This window comes from Mastomys coucha, unplaced genomic scaffold (genome assembly GCF_008632895.1).
Source record: "Mastomys coucha isolate ucsf_1 unplaced genomic scaffold, UCSF_Mcou_1 pScaffold13, whole genome shotgun sequence".
Classification (NCBI taxonomy): domain Eukaryota; kingdom Metazoa; phylum Chordata; class Mammalia; order Rodentia; family Muridae; genus Mastomys; species Mastomys coucha.
The window spans coordinates 38014623-38036127 of record NW_022196895.1 but is presented as its reverse complement, the minus strand read 5'-3'; the positions used below and the strand labels follow the sequence as shown (position 1 = coordinate 38036127).

General features: G+C 42.0%; 1 protein-coding gene across 1 annotated transcript in view; it reads left to right on the top strand.

Annotated features, from left to right (window-relative positions):
• Grxcr2 (glutaredoxin and cysteine rich domain containing 2) overlaps nucleotides 1-21505 on the top strand; it is a 24585-nt gene that overhangs the window by 1093 nt on the left and 1987 nt on the right. The window contains exons 2-3 of the mRNA XM_031366290.1: nucleotides 10827-11219; nucleotides 17068-17295. Coding sequence (XP_031222150.1) covers nucleotides 10884-11219; nucleotides 17068-17295 — 564 coding nt within the window. The 5' untranslated portion in view covers nucleotides 10827-10883. The remainder of the gene's footprint in view (nucleotides 1-10826; nucleotides 11220-17067; nucleotides 17296-21505) is intronic.

The window sequence follows — 21505 nt, the reverse complement described above, 5'->3', positions numbered from 1 at the left end:
GTGTGTGTGTGTGTGTGTGTGTGTGTGTGTGTGCGCGTGTGTGTGCGCATGTGTGTCAACGTTTTCCTATGTAGCCCAGGCTGGGCTTGGCATAGAACCTGCAATGCAGCTCATTTTGGTTTTAAAGCCACAATCCTCTCATCCCAGTCTCTTAAGTGCTAGGTTTACAGTTGTGTACCACCATGCTCTGCCTAATTAATCAGTTAAATGACTTTCTGCCATGATGGACAGGTTTCAGTAGCACTCTGAACAAAGTAAAAGACAAGTTTACTTTAATATGTGTATTTCAGTTTCCACAAACAAATATATAGATTCATTCCCACAAATGAGATAAAATATGAAATCAGTTAAGTAGATTAACAAATGGTTAGGCTGTAGGCTCAAATAACACTGTCCCTGGGTGTGAAACAATGTTTTTGTTGTTTTTGTTGTCTGTATGTTGCAAGGTGTCTCAGCTTTTTGCCTTTCAGCTTCTAAATGCCTGTGGAAAAGCAGAACTACTAAAATGTTTCCACAAATTCCCAGAATGTCCTCTAGGGGGCACCAGCAGCCTCATTAAGAACTTGACTGCTGGGACCGCTACAAACCCAGTAAAAGATAGGTACAAGCCCTGTGTAGAGCCAGTTCCCAAAACTCATAATTTAAGTTATGTATGAAATTTAAAATAGATGCCTAATCTAGTATTGCAACAGTCTTAATAATGGTGGTAACAACTTAGACATGTGAATCCACTTTGCCAGCTATATACTTCAAGAGATCTAGGTACAGACCAAATACTTGTCACAAAGTTTGATGAAGTAATGAAGTATATATGTAAACAGAGGCAGGACTTTGAAGTAATAGCAAAAACTGTGTAAGGAGCCTCATGAGTAATGTTACCTGGGATGACATGTCTAAATGAGAAAGGAGGTTGAAAAAAATATTATCAAGAGTAATTTCTTTTTATTATTAAAATACTGCTACTGGAAAAGTTAAATATACCCCCACAGCTTGTGTCTCCCTTCTGCTGAACAATGCTGGGGTAGAGAAAACCTGGGGCCAGTTTTCTGGCCTCTCAGTGTTTTCCCTGACATGAATACATACTGTGCCCGAAGTAAAGAAACAGTGAACATGATTTTATTTTATTTTTTAACTTTTAATTTTTGTTTTCTGAAATAGGACTTCTCTGTGTAGCCCTGGCTGACCTGGAACTCACTCACTCTGCAGACCTGGCTGGCCTGGAACTCTCAGAGATCTGCCTACTCCTGTTTCCTAAGTGCTGGGATTAAAGGCATGCCCTACCACTACCTGGCATGAACATGATTTTAAACAGTAGCTTATTCTCTATAGGGCACATGACCTTTGGGGCAGGGCCAGCAAATAGCAAGCAAACCCTCAAGCGATTATTATTATTATTATTATTATTATTATTATTATTATTATTATTATTATTATTATTATTGATGTTGTTATTTATTTTACAAAACTGATTCTCATGCATCCCCAGCTGGTCTCAAACTCACTATGTAGCCAAGCATGACTCCTGAATGCTGGAGTTGCAGGCATGCATCACTATACACAGTTTAAAAAAATATTTTATGCTTATGTTTTGTTCACATGTACAGCTGTGTACCACATGTGTGTCTGGTGGCTACAAAAGCCAGAAGAGAGTTCTGAGCTACCATATAGGTGCTGGGAACAGAACTCCGTGGAAGAGTAGCCAGTGCTCTTAACTGCTAAGTTATCTCTCCCAGGCCCTCACATCCAGTTTTATGCAGTGCCAGAAACCGAATCCAGGACTTTGAGCTAGCTGGGCAAGCACTTTACCAACTGAGCTTCATCCCCAGTCAGCGATGAATTTTTGATGATTTCTCAGATTTGGGTTTATGGTTTCTGGCAAGGCTGATTTTTTTCCACACTCTTGTCCACTGCCTATGTTTGAGATCCTTCGACTCTATGCTCTGATGTGGGAGTTTGGCCCAAGATAAGCCAGACTTGTGCCAGCCCTGCTCAGAGACAATGAGGGAGAGGCATTTTAAAGCTGAGGAGGAAGGTAGCTTGTCCCCGAGTCCTGGAGAGATACTCAGATAAGGCAGGTGGCTCCATTTCAAAGCAAACTCTGGGCTAGATCCCAGACACTGCTTATAACCATCCACTAGGAAACAGCCTAGCGAGTGAGCCGTCAGTTATGGGTTTCAGAACATGAAGAGGTTATATAAAATCGTGTTGTAGGGAACCACTTTCTCTCCCTGGGAGGCCAGCTTCACACCATGAGACAGAAGCCTTAATGGTGAAAGGCATGAGCTTTGAGGCTGGACTTTTTTATTCTTTTTTATTCTTTTTTTTTTTTTTTTTTTTTTTTTTTTTTTTTTTTTTATTCTTTGGGTTAGAATAAAAACTGTTGCACCATGGCTGTGAGACCTAGCTTAGGTAACTTAACCTCTCTGAGCTGAAGTTTCCAGCTTCTGCCTGGTAACATGTCGATGGGCAGGCAGTCCCGGGAGGAGCCCGCTCATTACATTACGGCAGAACAGGAGTGGTAAGGTGCAGAGAACTTACCTGCAGGTAACCCTTTTAGGAGAGCATCTTTCAGCTGCCTTTGCTCACATGTGGTCCCAGGGAATCTAATTTCAGAAATAAAAGAGTTTTGTGGGCCGTATATTTTTGGAAACAGTGTGTCCCCGGTGAGACCAACAAAGATGGCAATGCAGAAAGCTTTCCGAGAACTTGTGTTGGAAAGAAATGAACTTCGTCTGGTTTCCCTCAGGGTTTCCCACGTTTGTTTTATTAGGATTACCATCCCCCCCCCCAAAGAACAGTCAAGTATATGGGTTGGTAAAAAAAGGTGCAGGGAAAAGTCTCCCCCTCTAGGTAGAATGCACCCCCCCCAAGTCCCACATTTCAGATGGACTCCTCAGATCCCCCTGTTAATGAGAAGGACCTGTGGGAAAGGTCATCGGGCTGTCCCAAGTCACTCACATCCATTTCTGAGAGAGCTCGGATAACCTTGGAAGTATCTCTAAAAGGACACAGAGGCTCAGTCCCTTGAAGGATCACTCCGGGACTTTCTGCCTTAGGTGGCTTAGATTTTGTTCCTTTCATATTTTGTAAAGTCTCATGAGCTCTTAGAGCTCTCTGCAAATGATCAACAACTATAATAATCTTATTCTGCCATAACATTTCCAAAACAACCGAGGAATGTTGCTTCACAGACACACACAGACACACACACACACACACAGAGAGAGAGAGAGAGAGAGAGAGAGAGAGAGAGAGAGAGAGAGAGAGAGTGAGAGCAGTAGCTTATGAACAGATTATAAGAACATAATTAATTTATAAGCCCTACCCTGATTAGAAAGGATAGATGTGGAAAGATCACTAAAGGATAATGTTCAGACTCAATTTGCAATAATTGTACATTTCTTTCACCAAGACACATATCTGATATAATCTCCTAAATCCCCAAATACACATAAAACAAGGCTCAGTAAGTGACTTCAGACAGGATAGGATAAAGATACTGTTTCTAAAAGGATTTGGGTTTAAATCAAAATGCACAGAAGCAAACCTACCTACCTGTGAATTCTTTTTGTTGAAAGCACAATTTCTGCCTAATTTTTACTAGAAAAAATTCAAGCGTAGAAATCTGGAGCAATAGTATAATAACCAGCCACCAGGAATTATCAGTATTTCTCTAGTCACGAATCCTATATGCAAATATATTTAAATATGCATGTACATATATTGCAGGGCTAGTTTTTCCATATTAAGTTGCAGACATCGTAGCACATCACCTTAAATATTTAAGCATGTATCTCTTACATAAAGGACATTGCCTCACATGATCACATGACATTATCTTGCTTGAGAACATTGACAATAATTCTGTAGTTGCACCTGGTACCAGTTCCACAGTTAGATTTGCTGAGGAAACGGCCAAAGCTCATATACTGCATTTAGTTATAGCAATTTATTTTTTGTGGAGATGGAATGTGATTTCTCTGTCTAATGTTTTCCTGATCTAATAGCTCTTGGATGAGACTAGAGTTTTGTAGGTGTCCCACAGAGTGGCTATGTTTTGTGCGCTGTTTCCTCTTGGGTCATTTAACAAGTTCTTCTATGTCCTGTCAGTCTTGTAAGCCAAGAGTTAGGCTTGCACATGAAGGACTTTGGTCTAGACTACCTCAGGGGTGGGCTTATTCTCTGTCTGTCTCTCTGCTTCTCTGTCTTTCTCTCTGTTTCCTTCTCCCCCTCCCTTCTCCCTCTCCCTCTCTCTCTCCCTCTCTCTCTGTTTGTGTGCACCTGTGTGGAAGCCAGAGATCAACCATGGGTGTCCTTCCTCAGAGTCTCTCATTGATCTGGACTCTACTAAGTAAGGTTAGGCTGCATGGTCAGAGAGCTCCAGAGGTCTTCCCATCTCTGTTTCCTCAAGACTGGGAATTCAAAAGTTGTTTCACGATGCTCATCTTTTCAAATGTGGTTTGTGGGAACTGAACTCAGGTCCTCGTGCTTGCAGAGTAAGTGCTTTGCTTGGTGAGCTCTCTCTCTAGTTTTGTGAACTTACTCTTCTCTCCGTTCTGTTCTCACATGACGATAAACAGGATTTGAGATAGCCCCTGCTCCAGTTGTTCAAGACCTACATGAAGACCAAACTGCACATATTTCAAAAGCTGTTGTTCTTCTATCTGGGCTGCTTTGTCTGGCCTCAATGTAAGAGGATTTGCCTAGCCTTGTAGAGCCTTGATGGACCAGGATCAGGGAATACCCAGGGGGGCCCCACTCACTCAGAGGAGGAAAGAGGAGAGAGGAGAGAGGGGGAAAGGATTGTGGGAGGGTGAACTGGGAGTGAGGCAGTGAGTGAGATGTAAAGAGAATAAGTAAAAATGAATGAATGAATGAATGAATGAATGGTAAGCAGAAAAATCAAACTTCCAAGGGAACTTACTGCAGGTTTTCTCACTATAGACATGATATAAGGTGATGATTGTGTTAATTTGCTGGACTTACACATTTTGCAGTGGACACATATACTCAACATCATACTGCATACTGCAAATATATACATTTCTGTCGATTGTCTGTTTGTTAATAAAGCTGAAGAAGTTAAAACAAAACAACAACAAAAAAGCCTCTGAGCTCTTTGTCTAGTTTGAATTCAAGCAGAAGAAAAATGGCAGAATGTGGACGATTCAGTTTCCTTCAGCCAAGTGCACATATTCACCTGTATTTCAAAATATGAAGCAGTTCTAATATTAAACTAGCACTTGTTCATCCCAAAAATTTTAGAGAAACACAGTAAAGTGTCAAAAAGGAAAGAGCAAAAAGATCATCTCTGATCTCCCTTTTAGGTAGACCTACTAACATCTTAATATATCCCCTCTTTTCTTTCCTATAAATTTCTATAGTAAATTATGCACTATTGAATATAAAACTTAGTCATATTTTCCAGCTTAATTTGTAACAAAAACATTTTCCATATTATTGCAAACTTTTTTAAAGTCTTTAAAAAGAACTGCATGGTCTTTCATATTGTGGAAGTGGAATTCTTACTGTTGAAAATTTAAGTTTTTTTTTTCTGGGTATAAGTAATGTCATGGAGAATATCTTTATCTAGATAAATATTTCTCTCCTTTGAAAATTATTTCCTCAGGAGAAATTATTGGGCTGAAAGAAATGGATTTTTAGAATTTATTTTCTGCCTGATTATCACAGTAAGGTGAGTTTATCATTGGCATGTAAAGTATAATAAAACTGGGAAAGAAAAAAAGTGTTCGGCATCCTCTGCCTAGAGGCTGATATTAGCGTTTTGACATGATTTCTTCTGATATAGGCAGTTATTTTCTTTCTTAGTAAGACTCAAGGGTATGAACATTTTTAAGGTTTCCGATAATACTGCCAAGATTGCTTTCAAGTCTTTAGTTTATTCTTCTGGAAGTGTATGAGTTGCGACCACTCTGAAAACACAAACATCTAAAACTTGTCAAGCGGGCTTGCTTACTTCCAAACTCTCTATGCCTTTGCTGTGACTCACCGAAAGCTCATGAGCCTGCCCAGGAAGAGTGTGAAAAAAGTCCTGGACGAATATTACTTACTAAACTCATTTCCAGGTTTTGATCTGATTGAAGTCCCTGTTTCTGAAAGCCTGTCCTTGTTAATGTTGGGCATTGGGGAGAATTTGGACATGATTGGCTGTGAGGTAGCTAAGGGGGTCAGCTCATTGGTTGGACTTGACAAAGACTGGCTATTGTCCATGTACAAATAGAGACAGAAGGAAGCACTCCTCTATAAGGGGTCTCCAGGGTGTGGTGTACATGTGCAATAATATCTCTCTGGACACCCAGGATGCAAACAGGGCTGGTGCTGATTTGGGCTCCATCAAGCTTTCCCAGAGGATGAGAAATCATGATTTCAACCTTCTGTAATTTGTTGCTGTGCATCTGGGCCAGCTTTGTATCCACGTGAGGAATATGTCTTCTAATGCTAGGAAGAAAAAAAGTCTCTCTCTCTCTCTCTCTCTCTCTCTCTCTCTCTTTCTGTCTCTCTGTCTCTGTCTCTGTCTCTCTCTGTGTCTGTCTGTCTGTCTGTCTGTGTCTGTCTGTCTCTCTCTTTCTGTCTCCCTCTCTCTCTTTGTCTCTGTCTCTCTCTCACTCGCTTGCTCTCTGTCCTCCTCTTTCTCTCTGTCCCTCTCTGTCTCTGTCTCTCTCTGTCTCTGTCTCCCTCTTTCTCTCTGTCTCTCTCTGTCTCCCTCTTTCTCTCTGTCTCTCTCTGTCTTCCTCTTTCTCTGTTTCTCTCTGTCTCCCTCTTTCTTTCTCCCTCCCTCTCATTCTTTCTCTCTCCCCATCTCCCTCTCATTCTGTCCTCCCACCTTCTCTCTCTCTCTCTGTGTCTGCCTCTTATTCTTTCTCCCTCTTTCCCCCTCCTCTCTCTTTTTCTCTCTCTGTCTCTCTCTCCCTCCCTCTCATTCTTTCTCCCTCCCTCTCTCCCCCTCTCCCTCTCTCATTCTGTTCTCCCACCTAGTTCTTGAAGCAATTACACTTGTTCCCTGATAGGTGCTGATTTGGGAGGCTAGCAGAACCTTTAGGAGGTAAGGCAGGAGTGGTGGAAGTGAGTCACTATCACTAGCAGAAGGTTTCTAGTTCTGGCAACTGTCTGCTTCTGCCCGTTGCCATATGACGAGCTATGGCCACACCGCACAGCCTTGCTGCTCTGGTCTGAGCCATTCCCACATGGCTTCTATGTTCTTATAGACTGGAATCATAAACCCCAAACAAAATCTTTCTACTCTCAAGTTATTTCTGTCCTGTACTTTGCTTAGTGCGATGCAAAAGAAATTAATACACACAGGATGGAGTTACTTCCTTGTAGAAGGTAGAAGCTTATTCTTTTCCTTCTTTTTTTTTTGAGATTTATGTATTTATTATATGTAAGTACACTGTAGCTGTCTATCTTCAGACATACCGGAATTGGGCATCAGCTCTAATTACGTATGGTTGTGAGCCACCATTTGGTTGTTGAGATTTGAACTCAGGACTTTCAGAAGGGCAGTCAGTGCTCTTAATCGTGAACCATCTCTCCAGCCCTGGTATGAGGCTTTCTTAACAACTTTCTGGTTTTACATGTTAACTAGCATCTATAGAATACATCCAGCTCCTGGAAGAAAGTTTTCTTCCTTTGGCCTCTCTTATCAGAAGCCATCTAACAGTTCAACAGTTGTTTATTTTATTTTATTTTATTTTATTTTATTTTATTTTATTTTATTTTATTTCTGTTTTTCGAGATAAGGTTTCTCTGTGTAGCCCTGGCTGTCCTGGAACTCACTCCATAGACCAGACTGGCCTTGAACTCAGAAATCCACCTGCCTCTACCTCCAAGTGCTGGGACTAAAGGTGTTCGCCACCACTGCCTGGCAATTCAGCAGTTATTAACCGAGTTCTAGTGTGTGCCACTAGCTTTTTTGGGGACAAAAAGCTGCCCAGACTGCTTGTGACATTCATATGCTCACAGCTTTATGGAAGGAAAACACAAGAATGAGAATGGGGAGGGGGAAAGAACTTCATCAGGGGTGGATCCGTGTTCCATGGCAAACCTCTTCAGGCAGTGGGGAGGCTTCCAAGGGCAGAAAACCACACTAAGGAGGACTAGATGTATCAACCATTTTGGACCAGTAATGAGTAAGAGATGGAAACTTGAGGTTTGGGGAAACGGATGAGCTTTTTTGTGTGGCTTTAACATCAGTTTCAGACAGTATCAGGAAGTGTAATGGGAGCTGAGGGCGTGAACGAAGGAAGCCACGGCTAGCTTTTGAGGGTGTGTGTCATGTGGGCATTAGAGCTTGCTCTGCAGTGGATCTCTGGAAAGGCCTAGAACCAGCAACTGGCATCTGCAGAATGCTGGGGATGAAGGACACATCTCCCAAGCTAGTGTACTACTTTTGGAAATGGGAAGGGTTGAGATAAAAGCTGCTAGGGGGAAGCTGAGCCTTTGAAACACCTAGGACAGAACAGCAAGATGGGCACTTCCCCAAAACTCCAACACCAGGCCTGAGAAGCTCTTTTGACTTGTTGACCAGGACTTCCCAAGAGACTCCCAAAATATGCAGCCAATTGCTGTTTTCCTTGGTTACCCCTAGAAGTGGAAGGTAAGACCCTATTGCTGAAGATGCCACGTACTTCAGAAAGAGGGTCCAGAAGGCCGTGAGCTGGTATCGACTTGAAAGCACTTTTCCTGTAGACTAGCTTTCAGGTTCCATGCAAGCTTCTGAAGGCAGGAGGTAACCAACCTACACAGTCCTACCCAACTATGATGCATATGGACCACAGCAACAAAGTATATGGCGCAACAGCCCAAAGAGTGCAGTAATGGCATGTGTACCTTGGAGGGAACCAACAGCTCTCTAATTGAACTTGCTCAACAAGGGGAAAAGCATACCCATACTGAAAACCTAGCTAACTACTTCGTGAACTACCGGTTATTGGAGGAGACTCTACAGCAATTAGTTTATTAAACCTGCATAATCCCTAACAACAACCTATAAACATTTGTTCTTATACCCACAAATAGTGTAGTCTTCACCTCTCATCAAGGAAATGTCTCTTTGGGGCGGAGACCCTAGCGAAAGCTACAACCAGTAAGAATACAGTTTGGAGCCCATATACAAATCACCCCTAAACCTAAGGCTCAGGGAACAATGTGGATGAGAGGGTGTGAAAAGTGTCAGAGGCAGAGGATCAGGGAGTTTGCTGTGAGATTGTGTCTCTTAGGAATATCAGAAGTTACACTCTGAAGTCTCACCCACCAGGAAGACATCAATGAACACACAGAATTGAACAAAGGAAAGGTCATGAGGCCTCAACACTACACAAGGAACTATAGGTAACGGAGGAAATCTGGGAGCAGGAGAAGTGATTTTCCCCAGGGAAAAGCACACCAATTGGTTGTCTAGTACCAAACAGCCAGCTCCAAAGTCGCGATTTAGGTAGCATTATATGGACTTAACAAGTTATGTATAATATATACATATATTAATATGCAATATATGCATATATATTATTTATGCATATATGTTATATATGCAATAACAATTAGAGAGAGAGAGAGAAATTGAGAGAGAGAGAGAAATTGAGAGAGAGAGAGAGAGAGAGAGAGAGAGACCATGAATGAATTTGAAGGAGAGTGTGGAAGAGCATATGGGAGAGTTTGGAGGGGGGCAAAAAAGAGAGAATGCTGTAATTGAATTATAATCTCAGAGAGAAGATGGGGGAGGGGAAAGGAGAAGGGGGGAGGGAGAGAGAATCCACAGAAGTAGCTGAGAAGCATGAAAGCTCAGCTTGTACAAGTGAGTGAAGCATCCTAGCTCCTCAGACCCAAACCACAGACCCAACTCACAGACCCTTGGCTTTCCAGTCCTTCTTGTAATTCTCATTTCAGAAGAGTACTTCCTCTCCAGAATAGCCACTGTGGGATCCATTGGTGGACACTTCACCTCCCTCCCCCAAGCACAAGGTTGTCACCTCACATGTGGTAGGTCAGTTTTCTATAGACTTGTAGGTCTGTTCAAAGGACCCACACCTCAGGCTTCTCTGATAGTTATCACAATTAGAGATGGGACTTTGCTAACTTCACTAGGCTGTAGGGGCGATATATTTGCAAATGAAGACTTTATTCATTTTTTTATCTTATATGTTTTGAGTATTTTGCCTGCGTGGCACATGTGTGTAGTGCCTGTGGAAGCCAGAAGAGTGCATCAAAACCCCTGGAATTGAACTTAAGATGTCTAGCACATGGGTGCTAGAACCAAAGCTGAGTTCTCTGGAAGAGCACCCAGTGTGCTTTTAACCACTGAGTCAGTCATGCTGGTAGAAGATCCAGCTTCTGGTCCTCTCTCTCCCTACTCTAAGAAGAAGCCCCAAGAAACCGTTTTGTATCTAGAGTCCCATGGAACACTGCTTGAAAAACTGGTAGATCAGATAGGGTTTTAGAATCACATGGACATGTGTTTGAATCTCCTTCTTAGATTATAGTTACTTTTGGTAACAATAACAAGATAATTGGTAATTGATCAAATGTCCAATCTTACAGAGGTGGTACCCATCATTGTAATAAATGTATTCAATCCCAGAGTAAGAGAAGCCAGAACTTGGGTGGAGTTAGGGGTATGCTTGAGACCAGGCAGAGACCTCATCTTCTCCTCTGTTGCATCCACTCCACATAGCCGTGATCACCTGCGTTTTCATGAGGTCTATCAATATTTAATGTGTGGGTGTCAGTTACTGTAATTGAGCATTCTCCAGAACCTATTTGAATTAATCATATGCAGGAGGAGAGAAAATAAAATGCCTTTTTCTCAGAGCCTGGTTTCACTGGCTACTCAGAGACCTGGAAACTTGAGTGTGAACTTTCTGCTGATGGAGTTCTCTGAGAAGAAACTGAGTCAGAAGAGCGACGACAAACCCAGAAAAGTACGGTTTAAAATCTCCTCTTCCTACAGTGGCCGAGTGCTGAAGCAGGTTTTTGAGGATGGGCAAGAATTAGAGTCGCCCAAAGAAGAATATCCTCACAGTTTTCTCCAGGAGGCCCTTGAACCAATGGATGGTGTTTATGGGTCTGGGGAAGCCCCCAAACCCCAGCTGTACTCCCCCAAGCTGACTGCTCAGAGGATCAGCGTATTCAGAGACAGTGGCACCTACACTCTGGCGGGCAGCCAGCCTCTGTTCAATGACTACAAGGCGAATGACCATAAGGTTGGTACTGTGCGAGGTTATGACCTTCTAGGGTAGGCTCCTTAAAATATGTTTAGATAAATACCGAAGTACTTCAGATACGTATCTCGCTCACGTTCAGCCATCGGCCAGAGCTTTAGGTGCATAAAATGGGGAGCCGTTATTAGAATAATATTTCTTGGACAAAAATAACACACGGGTTGACGACTCACTGGAAAGCGCAATGAGCATAAGCAGCATTCAGATTCCATCCAGAGTAATACACAGTAATTGGGTCTTTGGCTGAGTTTCCTCAGTGTGTAAATTAAATAGAGGCGCAATGGTTTTCGGGTTGCTCAGCTGTCGTTTTATAGAATTATGCAGCAGTAGGTCATTTCGTTTCCTGAAAGAATTGAATATTGGAAGGTACCCATTTTGCTCCAGCCAATTACTCAGCTGTAGTTTATCCGTGTCTTGTTTTTTTTCTCCTTATCACTTTCCTACTGCCTGCCTTTTTAAATTGTTAGTCTATTTATTTAGTTTTGCCTTCCCAACACTCATTAATGTGAATGCTGTGTATCTGGAGTCCTGGGAAGAAATAGCGAAAAGCAAATCAAACAGAGGTAGTGTTACTTAGGGAAGAAGTTTGAACTAATAGTTCAATGACACAAGCTCTCCCTGCAGGTTTGCTTAGCTTCTCTGGTACCACAGATAATCAAAAGTCCATGCAGGATTTCTATTTTAAGCTAAAACAACCTGGGAAATGCTCCCTGATTTCCAGACTCTTAGAAACTGGCCACGTGTTTATGGCTGTAAAAGTATGAATGCTATTTCTTTTAAATTATGTAATGTATCTAATTCATTAATGGTAACTATACCACGATATGTCCTCATCTGTGAAGGGTTTTATTCAGATAACTGTTTTAAATCATTTTTATTGTTAGTTTCCTAAGAAAATAGGTATTGCAGGTCAATGTTTTGTGACTAACAAAAGGATAATTGTAGGCACATCCACAATCACCAAAACTAGTACCAGGCAACATTTTTGTATTAAGGAGTTGAGAATGAAAAATCTCTTATGTTGGTGGAGTGCTGTATGTGTTATAAAGAGCTGTCATGGATTATCTTCTTCTCTGTCCATCATGCTCTTTTCTTTACCAAATTCTCAAGGAAAAAGCCAGATATGATCATTTCTGTTTTGGGAAAGAGGAAATTTATGTGCCAAGTTGATAAAGGGGCCCACACACCATTATAGAGACCTAAGGAGCTGGGTCAGACTAAGAATCTGGATCCTCTGATTTTCTGTACTTTAATTTCTATGGCACGTTCCCTTTGAACAAACAAGATCATTACATAGTAATGATGACATTGATAATGGTGGTGATATTTACCATTTATTTGTGGCCTAGGCACTTAGCTATGTTTTGTGCTTACAATAGTCCTTTGTAACTGTATCTTGTATGGAAGTTGAGAATTAGCAAATAAATAATTCAGACTAGCCATGATAGATGATTTAAGCTACTTCATAACTCATATGCCAACTTTGGCACTTGTAAGAATGATTTGACATCGATATAGAGGACCAGATTGAAGCACAGTATTCCAGAGGTCATGGTGAAGGTTGGACTCCTATTTGTCTCATTACATCTTATTTTCTGGTGTTATCGACTGCCAGATCCTAGTTTTCCCATGAGTGTGATAGGAACCTTCATGGACCTGTGGGGCATACCTGATGAAACAGTTCTTGATGGTATTCATGCAAAACAAAGAAACAAAGGTCGGAGCTTCATGCCTTCCCTACCAGCAGACAGAGCTGTAAGTTAATTCTTCATAAATGGTTCCTGTGATCATGTCATAGGCTGTAATTAGGTGCAGCGATTTACCTAAGAGTTTGGAGCTTAGCCAAATATTTATCCGCCACTAGTCACGGAAATTCACAATCAGTTAGAGGTGGAAGCAACTTAAATGTTCATCAGTTGGGGAATGGCTACACAGAAGTAGTATATACACATAAGGGAATAGTACAGCACCTTAGGGAAATTTAACATGCTTCAACATGGATGAAGCTTGAATGCATTAGGCTAAATGAAATAAGCCATGCATAATCAGGCAAACCTGTACCATTGAAGCTACACAATGTACTTAGACTGTTCAAATCAACAGAGATAAAAAGTAGATGGTGAAGCCGGGTGTGGTGGCACACGCCTTTAATCCCAGCACTTGGGAGGCAGAGACAGGCAGATTTCTGAGTTCGAGGCCAGCCTGGTCTACAGAGTGAGCTCCAGGACAGCCAGGGCTATACAGAGAAACCCTGTCTTGAAGGAAAAAAAATGTAGATGGTGGTTGTCAGGCTAGGGGTAGAGAAGATGTTAGTATTTATGCTTCCAGCACCTCACTTGGGGAAGATAAAGCTCTGGAGAAAAATATTATACAACAATGAGAATATCAGGGAGCCCAACACTTAAATGGCTATAATAATAAATTGTATTTTATGTGTACAGTACTCTTAATTGTAATAATAAAAACAAAACATGAGCTCTGATATCTGTCAAAGTCCAGTTCTATCCACTTCCTGTGGAAGTTTAGACAAAGTATGCAACTTTGTTGAGTAGTAATGTCATTGTCTTGGTCTGAAAATAACAGAAGTCTCCTTAGGAGGGCAATTAAGATGATTAATATTGATAATGCCTGCAATGTGCCTGGCATCCTGCAAGTTTAGCAAGTGGTACCTGGTATTGCAGTAATGAACACATTCTTAAGGAGATGTTTAGTCTATTTTTTATTTTGTGTGACAGGTACAAAAGGTGATACTAGACTTAAAAATGTATTAAGGAACCAACACTCAATGAACTGTGTAGGATTCATGAAATTGTGGACAGGGAAAGGAAGGGAGGTAACACTTATTAAACATCCAATTTGAATTTGTATCAAACAATCTCATAATTACAATATTTCAACGAGAAAGAATTTTTCACATTGGGAAATAGACATTTACAGGGATTAAAAATAATGTATCCATCTAGCATAGTTGTCAAATAATATTTGAATAAAATTTGAATTGGAGCTGGGCTGTGGTAACATACACCTTTAACCCCCTGTGTTAGAGGCATAGCAGAGGCAGTGGCAGAGAGGAGAGAGAGAGAGAGAGAGAGAGAGAGAGAGAGAGAGAGAGAGAGAGAGAGAGAGAGAGAGAGAGAACAACAACAACAACAAGAAAAAATAGAATTTCCCTAACTCCACAGTCCAGTAAATTTCTAGTACTTATCAAGGCTACTCTACATTTGGGGTAGTGTGGATAACTATCTCCAGGTATGTGGCTATAGAAACCAGAATATTTACACAGATACTTTCCCACATTAGCTGCCTTTCTAGGCTGTATAAAAGAAGGTAAAAGATTCTTGGCTCCATCTGCCTGTCTATAATACAAGAGTGGATTTTTCCTTGCAGGCTGTTAGATGTAACCAGACTGTGTAAACTCTAGCTACACCCAGAGAGTTTGATCAGACACAAGGGAGAATCTGGCTGACAAGTGGACTGAAACCAAACACATACGCAGAATGACTGTGACCCTCTGTCATTGGAGTAAAAATATTTACTTCTTTAGATGCTGGCCGATATCTTAGATATTGACTGGTTTAGGGGCAGGTGATCACTTATTCTTTGAGATTATTGAGAGTTGAGTCTTCTAAGAGAAGAAACCAAAAGAGAGTCCTGAATGGAAGAGGCTTCCTAGTAACTGAACCTTTTGGCTACTATAGGAAGCAGAAACAGAGCCTTCCAAAAGTACCACCATCCTTATCTCCCGATGTCAGAAACTGATAGTCCAGAGTGCGAAATGGGAATCCAGTGTGCATAAAACAAAAGGAAATGGAATCTGCTACAAGATCCCTTGAAGAGGGAGAAAAGAGGGCCAGACAGGAAGCCTGGGGCTTAAGTATCCGTCAGAACTCCCATTGCTATTTACAGGGGTCTGAACACTGAAGTCTTGCCCATGTTAGATTCTGACCAAATACTTTAAAATTAGAATGTTTAACTGGGGCATCATCTAAGTAGACTGTGGTTATCCAGTTCTAGAATCAAGAAAAATATTTTACGCTGAGGTATTTTATTGTAAAGCACGAGTGTATGAACACTACTGAAAAATAGTTTTAATAACAGCAGTGACAACATCCACATTTGCATATCACCACTGGCTTTGGCAGATCCCACTTTTCTATGTCTTTCATATCATCTTCCATTCTGAGAAGACATTATTGTTCTTAGGTACTAGTGGCAAAATATGTAACAATGTGGATATTGCTAACACAGAAGCCAGAAGGGAGTTGGGGAAGGGCCTTGAAACTTGGTGTCTTAAGTATTAACCTCTATTTGAGGAGGGGTGAGACAGGGTCTTCCTGTGTAGCCCTGTGCTGGAACTTTCTCTATAGACCAGGCTAGCCTTAAACTTACAGAAATTCACATGCATTTGTCTCCAAAGTACTGGGATTAAAGGCATGTGCCACCACTATTCAGCTAGCATTAGTGAGCTTGACAATGCTCCCAGTAAGGAGACTGAATAATGTGTGGCAGGACCCAGGAGTTTCAGCATATCTATGTACTACCAGTGTTGTAGTACACTGAGACTTAAACTTTTGCATTTAAGGAACTAACTTGTCTGTGGGAATACCTACCAGCTAGATGTCAAGACAGATACAGATGACCAAAATGAAGTTCATCAGAGTTTGTGATTGCCCTGTGTCTTGTAACTAGTAGACATCAGAATTGGAATCCAAGGCTGTTTCCATCCAAACCGTGTAACTTGGCAGGACTCTGTGTTCCTGATCAAATGGTACCGGAATCTTGACTCTTCTGTTGACTTTCCCCCTCTTCCTCCTCCTCCTCTTCTTGCTCCTCCTCTTCCTCCTCCTTTTCTCCTCTTCTTCCTCCCTTTCATCCTTGTCCTCTTCTTCATCATCTTCCTTCTTCTACACCCTTCTCATACTCCTACGTTTCTTCCTCTTCATCCTCCCCCTTCTTCTCCTCCTTCTCTTTCCTCCTCTTCCTCCTGGGCTTTCTGAACCCAAGGTTTCAAATGTGTTAGGCAAATTCCCTGCCACTGAACTTCAATCTTGCATCCTTGCCCTCCACTTACCTTCTTTAGTGAACTATAACATTGCCAATTTTTCATAAACAAAGCATTAACACATGGTAAACCCATAGAATGATACATTAGATATTAACAATGATCATTTAGAAGTATATTGACATAAAATATTCCATATTATACAAATAAAATGGATAATGACAAGGTATATCTATTGATGTATCTGTTGTAGCTTAATACATGTATATTGAGATCGATTGGGGAGGAAAGGAATGCTTGTGAGTATTGCAGTACATCACCTTAGCGAGGTACTTGACTCCATTGAGACTTAGTCCAAACCTATAAAGGGTGCAAGTCATAACATTTACTTCATAGAGATGTTGGGTAGGGAAGGGATGTCAGTAAAATGTTTAGCATGATGCCTGACACACAAACAGTGATCCATAAGTGCTAATGTTATCTATGTATAGACCAATGGAGAAATCTTTGCATGAGACTTAAGTGTCCTTTTGCCTGTGGCCAGCCCTTCACTGGCTATCCTGGGGATTAATGGGAACAGAAACTTTTATAGTCCTACCCTCTGAGTGGTCCAGCCTTCCTCAGTTCTTATCCTCAGCAAGAGGGAGAGATCCTTCTTACTTTTAGAAAGAACCTTGGAACCTTCTTTAGAAAGAAAGCTTGGGGTGGGAGGAATCACAGTTTTGACAGGTGCAAAGCCCTTCTCTCTTATTTCTCAGCTCAGGGCATCAAACACGCTCTGCAACCATGCATTTGGTGATGGCTGATGCTCACTCTCTGTTTCTCTAGCCTCCACCTATTATAGACTTTGGGAAGATAATCATCTACACCAATAACCTGAAAATCATCCGAACCCCGATGGACAAAAGGGACTTCATGAGGAAAATCCTCCAAAAGGAGGAGGTGGCTGAGGAAGAGTCTCTGATGATCACAGGGGAAAATGATGACAGCAAGGAGCGGAGTGGCAGCCCCCTGCCAGAATCGGACCGCACATTTCTCCATAAGCAGCACACACAGGTGCGTCTGTGCTGTTGTTCCCTTCGGGCTGGCCCTGCAGCCATGGCCTGCAGATTGCTCTGCTCCTTCTGTATCACCTTTCTAAACATTTTTGAATAACACCACTTATAAAATCTCTTAAAGTGTGAGAGGATTTTTAACATCCATTGGATTGTAATGGCACAGTATTGCTATAAGCAAATATAATTTCATATTTCAAATATATATGATTTTTAAATTTTTTGGATGACTTCACATTTAATTAATCTATGAATACTGAGTATTAGAGATGAAAAAATCATCTCTGTTCTTATTTATTTATTTACTTATCTGAGACAGGATCTACAGCTTAAGCTGGCCTCAAACTCCTTATGTAGCTAAGGATGATCTTGAACTTCTGATCCTCTTGCCTCTACACAGAGTTTTGGTAGTATATGTGCCACTAGCCTAGGTTTATATGAGGCTGGGCATTGAACCAGGGCTTCCTGATGCTAGGCAAGCATGCTACCAACTGAGCTTCATCACTAACCCCAGCTCTGCCACTTTCTTATGAGTTCACTTGTGCCCCTATTATTGGCCCAGGTCTTAGTCCGCAACCTGTGAAGATCCTGTAAAGTCTTGAGTCGATTAGAAGATTAGGTTGAGGGCTGGAGAGATGGCTCAGTGGTTAAGAGCACTGACTACTCTTCTGAAGGTCATTAGTTCAATTCCCAGCAAGCACATGGTGGCTCACAACCATCTGTAATTGGATCTAATGTTCTCTTCTGGTGTGTGTCTGAAGACAGTGACAGTGAGTACACTCATATATATATATATATATATATATATATATATATATATATATATATATATAAAATCTTTAAAAAAGAGGAAGATTAGGTTGAGTTGAAACTGATACTAGTTGTAAATCCACAAGCCCAGGTAGGTACCTGTGGACTGCAATATACGAAGAGTGAATGATTGAGTCAGATGCTGCTGCTATCACTGAACAAAGTGTTTTAGGGTCCCTTAGATGTGTGGTTTGTTTCTGTGGGACTCACTCCAATATCCCATGAGTTTGTACTGAAAACTGGAAGGGCTTTGGAGAACCTGAGTGATGTCCCTGCCCCGTGAGGACTGAGGTAAAGAGAACAAGGAGCTCATGTCCATCTTTGAGTGATGACCTTAGGCCCAGGAGCCAAGTCTCCTATTCTCTCTCATTTCTCTGCCTTGCATGGATGCCTAACTCCCCACAGTACCTCTTAAAATCTAGCTTCTCTCTTCTTTCCTCAGCCTACGCCTCCACTAGAACACAAGTCTCATAGACTCCATTAAAATGCTACTGAAAATTGGTTCCCATCTACCCTTTGGGCAGATGTAAATGCTTTTGAAACGAGAATCTCTGTTTGTCACCCCCATCCCCTCCACCAGAACTCAGGCCTCTTGAACTCCAGAAAAAAGCTCCTGAAGTTTGTTTCACATCTACCCTTTGGGCTGATTTCACAGCTGAAAATGTAATTACTTTTGAAATGAGAATCTCTGTTTCTGTCATTCCTTTCTTAGGCCTTCCAACCTCTCAAAGCGTTCTGTGGTGTTGCATTGCTTAAGATAAGACCAAGTCTCTTTACTTTAGGGAGCCTTAGAGAGTGACCTGCACCTTCCTATTTCTTTCTCTTCTGGCCGGCGATGGGAGTTCCTCAAAGTTACAACGATAGAAAGCCCTGGGTTGCCTGGCCAGTGCTAGCCCCTCTGGCTTTATCTGGTACATATTTCTTACTGTGCCTTTCTCCCTCCACTCCCCATCAGTCCATCTATCATCACTGGTTCTTTGCACTCTAGGTGGAAGCAGATCCCATCTGCATGCAATGCCCCTAAGGTCTTCCATCCTCTTGCCTTTATCTCTTGAGTTCTCAGTGGAGGTTTTATCCTTTGTAGGGGGCTCTTGATGGCTCCCTTGAGACAACACCCTCAGCCCAGCTCCATCAGGACTTTAAACACCTTGTCACAGTTGCAACTTTACTTTGACTTTTGTGATTGTGCCCATAAGGTTTGCTCATACCTACCAGGATTTGATCTCCACAGAGGCAGACAATGTGTTCACGTTAGGTGCAACATTGTGCTTCCCAGGTCCCAGGGGGGAAAAGCCTGGCATATAATTGATGCTCAGTAACTATTGTTTAACTGTGTGTAGAAAACATACTGGAATTTGGAACTCTGTGTCAACTGGTAAGAAATACCCCACTATTGCTGATAATCTTCTACAAGATGTAGAGCCTAGCATGCCAGCCAGCAGATAGCCTGAACATCATGAATATCACTTTTCCTCCTTAGATTTCTTTAATACCATTATTTCTTCTACTCTGTTGTAACTTGGAGGAACTCCCCTTTCCACCCAGAAGAGATAGAAATGAGAAAGTGCAGGTCACTCCCTAAGCCTGAAAGAAAAAAGCAACAGCAGGCCTCACATGACAGTTACCTTTCCATTCAATTTGGAGAAATCCTGGTCTTCCATTTTCTGTAGTGCTGTAAACGAGGGCAGAGTGTGTAGCAGAAGGTTGCTGGGGAAGGCCACGCTTCCCTTGTCTGTCCTTTAAACTCTGTTTTAAATTACTATTTGTGTGTTCAATCCCTCGTGTGATAAATGCCCAGACAAGTTTTATTCTAAAAGAAAGGGTCAAAGAACATCAAGGAAGCCCTTTGACCAAGAGACACTTTGCTCTGCTCTATGGAACTGGGAAGAGAGAGCCTGATGAAAGAGTGGGGCAAGGCCAAGAGTGGGGGCCACCTATCAACTCTAAAAGCAAAGCCCAAGAATAATGGAGGCGAATCTCAGAAGCATGTGCGAGAGAGGGGACCCTGGCTCTGTGCTTGATGGGTTTATAATCGGGAATCTCTGGGCACTTTAATGCTTCCTGTGATCTCATCTTTGAGAAAGTAAGATAAGGCAGTAGTAATAATAATAATAGAAGCACTAATAGCTACTGATTTCGGAAGGCTCAGCTACTATTCTCAGCGTTTGTACATGCAATGGTTCATTTCATTCTTATGAGGACCCCCTTAGAGCATGTCTTACCAGCAATCTTACTATGCAGCTAGGTAAACTGAGGCTAAGAGAGGTCAAGTAACTTGCCAGAGGTCACTAGAGACAGCAGTCAAATTTAGGTCCATGTGCCAATGTCATGATCTCAGGCACTTCCTTCGGCAGAATCTGGTCTGGGGCTGGTCGCCGTCTTTAGAGCTGTGCATGCCTACATGTCTGCAGGGAGCATGGCCCTTTTTTCTTGGTCATAAAGGGAGTAGGAAAAGGACTGAGAGGTTCTGTTTCCTGTCGGGGACTTAGGAAGGCTCAGTGGAGTAGGAGATTTCCTGGCAGGGGGCAGCCATGGGTGGGGCTCCCAACAGGGAAGAGTGGATGGGTAAGTCTGTCAGGAGAGAGCTGAACAGATGACTTCTGGAAACATGTGGGAGTTGGCCAGGATATGCAGACACACCTCAGGACAAGGATCAGGTGCTCCGAGAAAAGAAGAGTTGTTTAGGTAAAAACATCTTTAGATCTTCTAAGACTATGATTTCTGTATGAGGATTTATCAGGAGGACAAGTGTCGGTGAAAAGGGTTCTCCAAGCTTCTTGTTTTCTCTGTTGTTGGTTTTTTTTTTTTTTTTTACTTCTTCTGAGATGGTCAGGATGCTAGGCGACTCAGTTGGACTGGCTTGAGCCTAAAGAGCATCTCACAAGAACGGGTGAATTTGTGCCAGCGTTGGGAGGACCTGGGCTGGAAATGGGAGCATGGGAGAACCCGAGGCAGGTATGAGAGGATGCTTAGAAGTTGGACTAGACAGTGCTCATTAGCAGACTCACCAGGCATCAGTCTGATTTACAGCCTACTCCTCGGGAGGTTCAGTTTATGAAGAGTGTGAAATGGCTGATTTCTGTGAACGCTTCAGACATTTTGTCTCAAGACATGGTTGAGGGCCATTTTCTGGAAACAGGAGACTTAGCTAAGAAAGGAACTGACTTTGATGGGGAACTTAGGCTATATAAGAGAGAGAGGATGCATTTGCACGTGATGCCTCACTCAGTATCGCAGGACTCCGAGGGTAGGCATTACCAATCCTGTTTCATAGAGAAAGAAAGAACAGGGAGGCTAAGCCGAGGACCCCAGTTGTACTGTCCGCACCAAACACTAGCTTCTGCTCTAGTCTATTGATGCCACAGCCCAGAGCTTTATTTTTAAATTGAGAATGTCATACA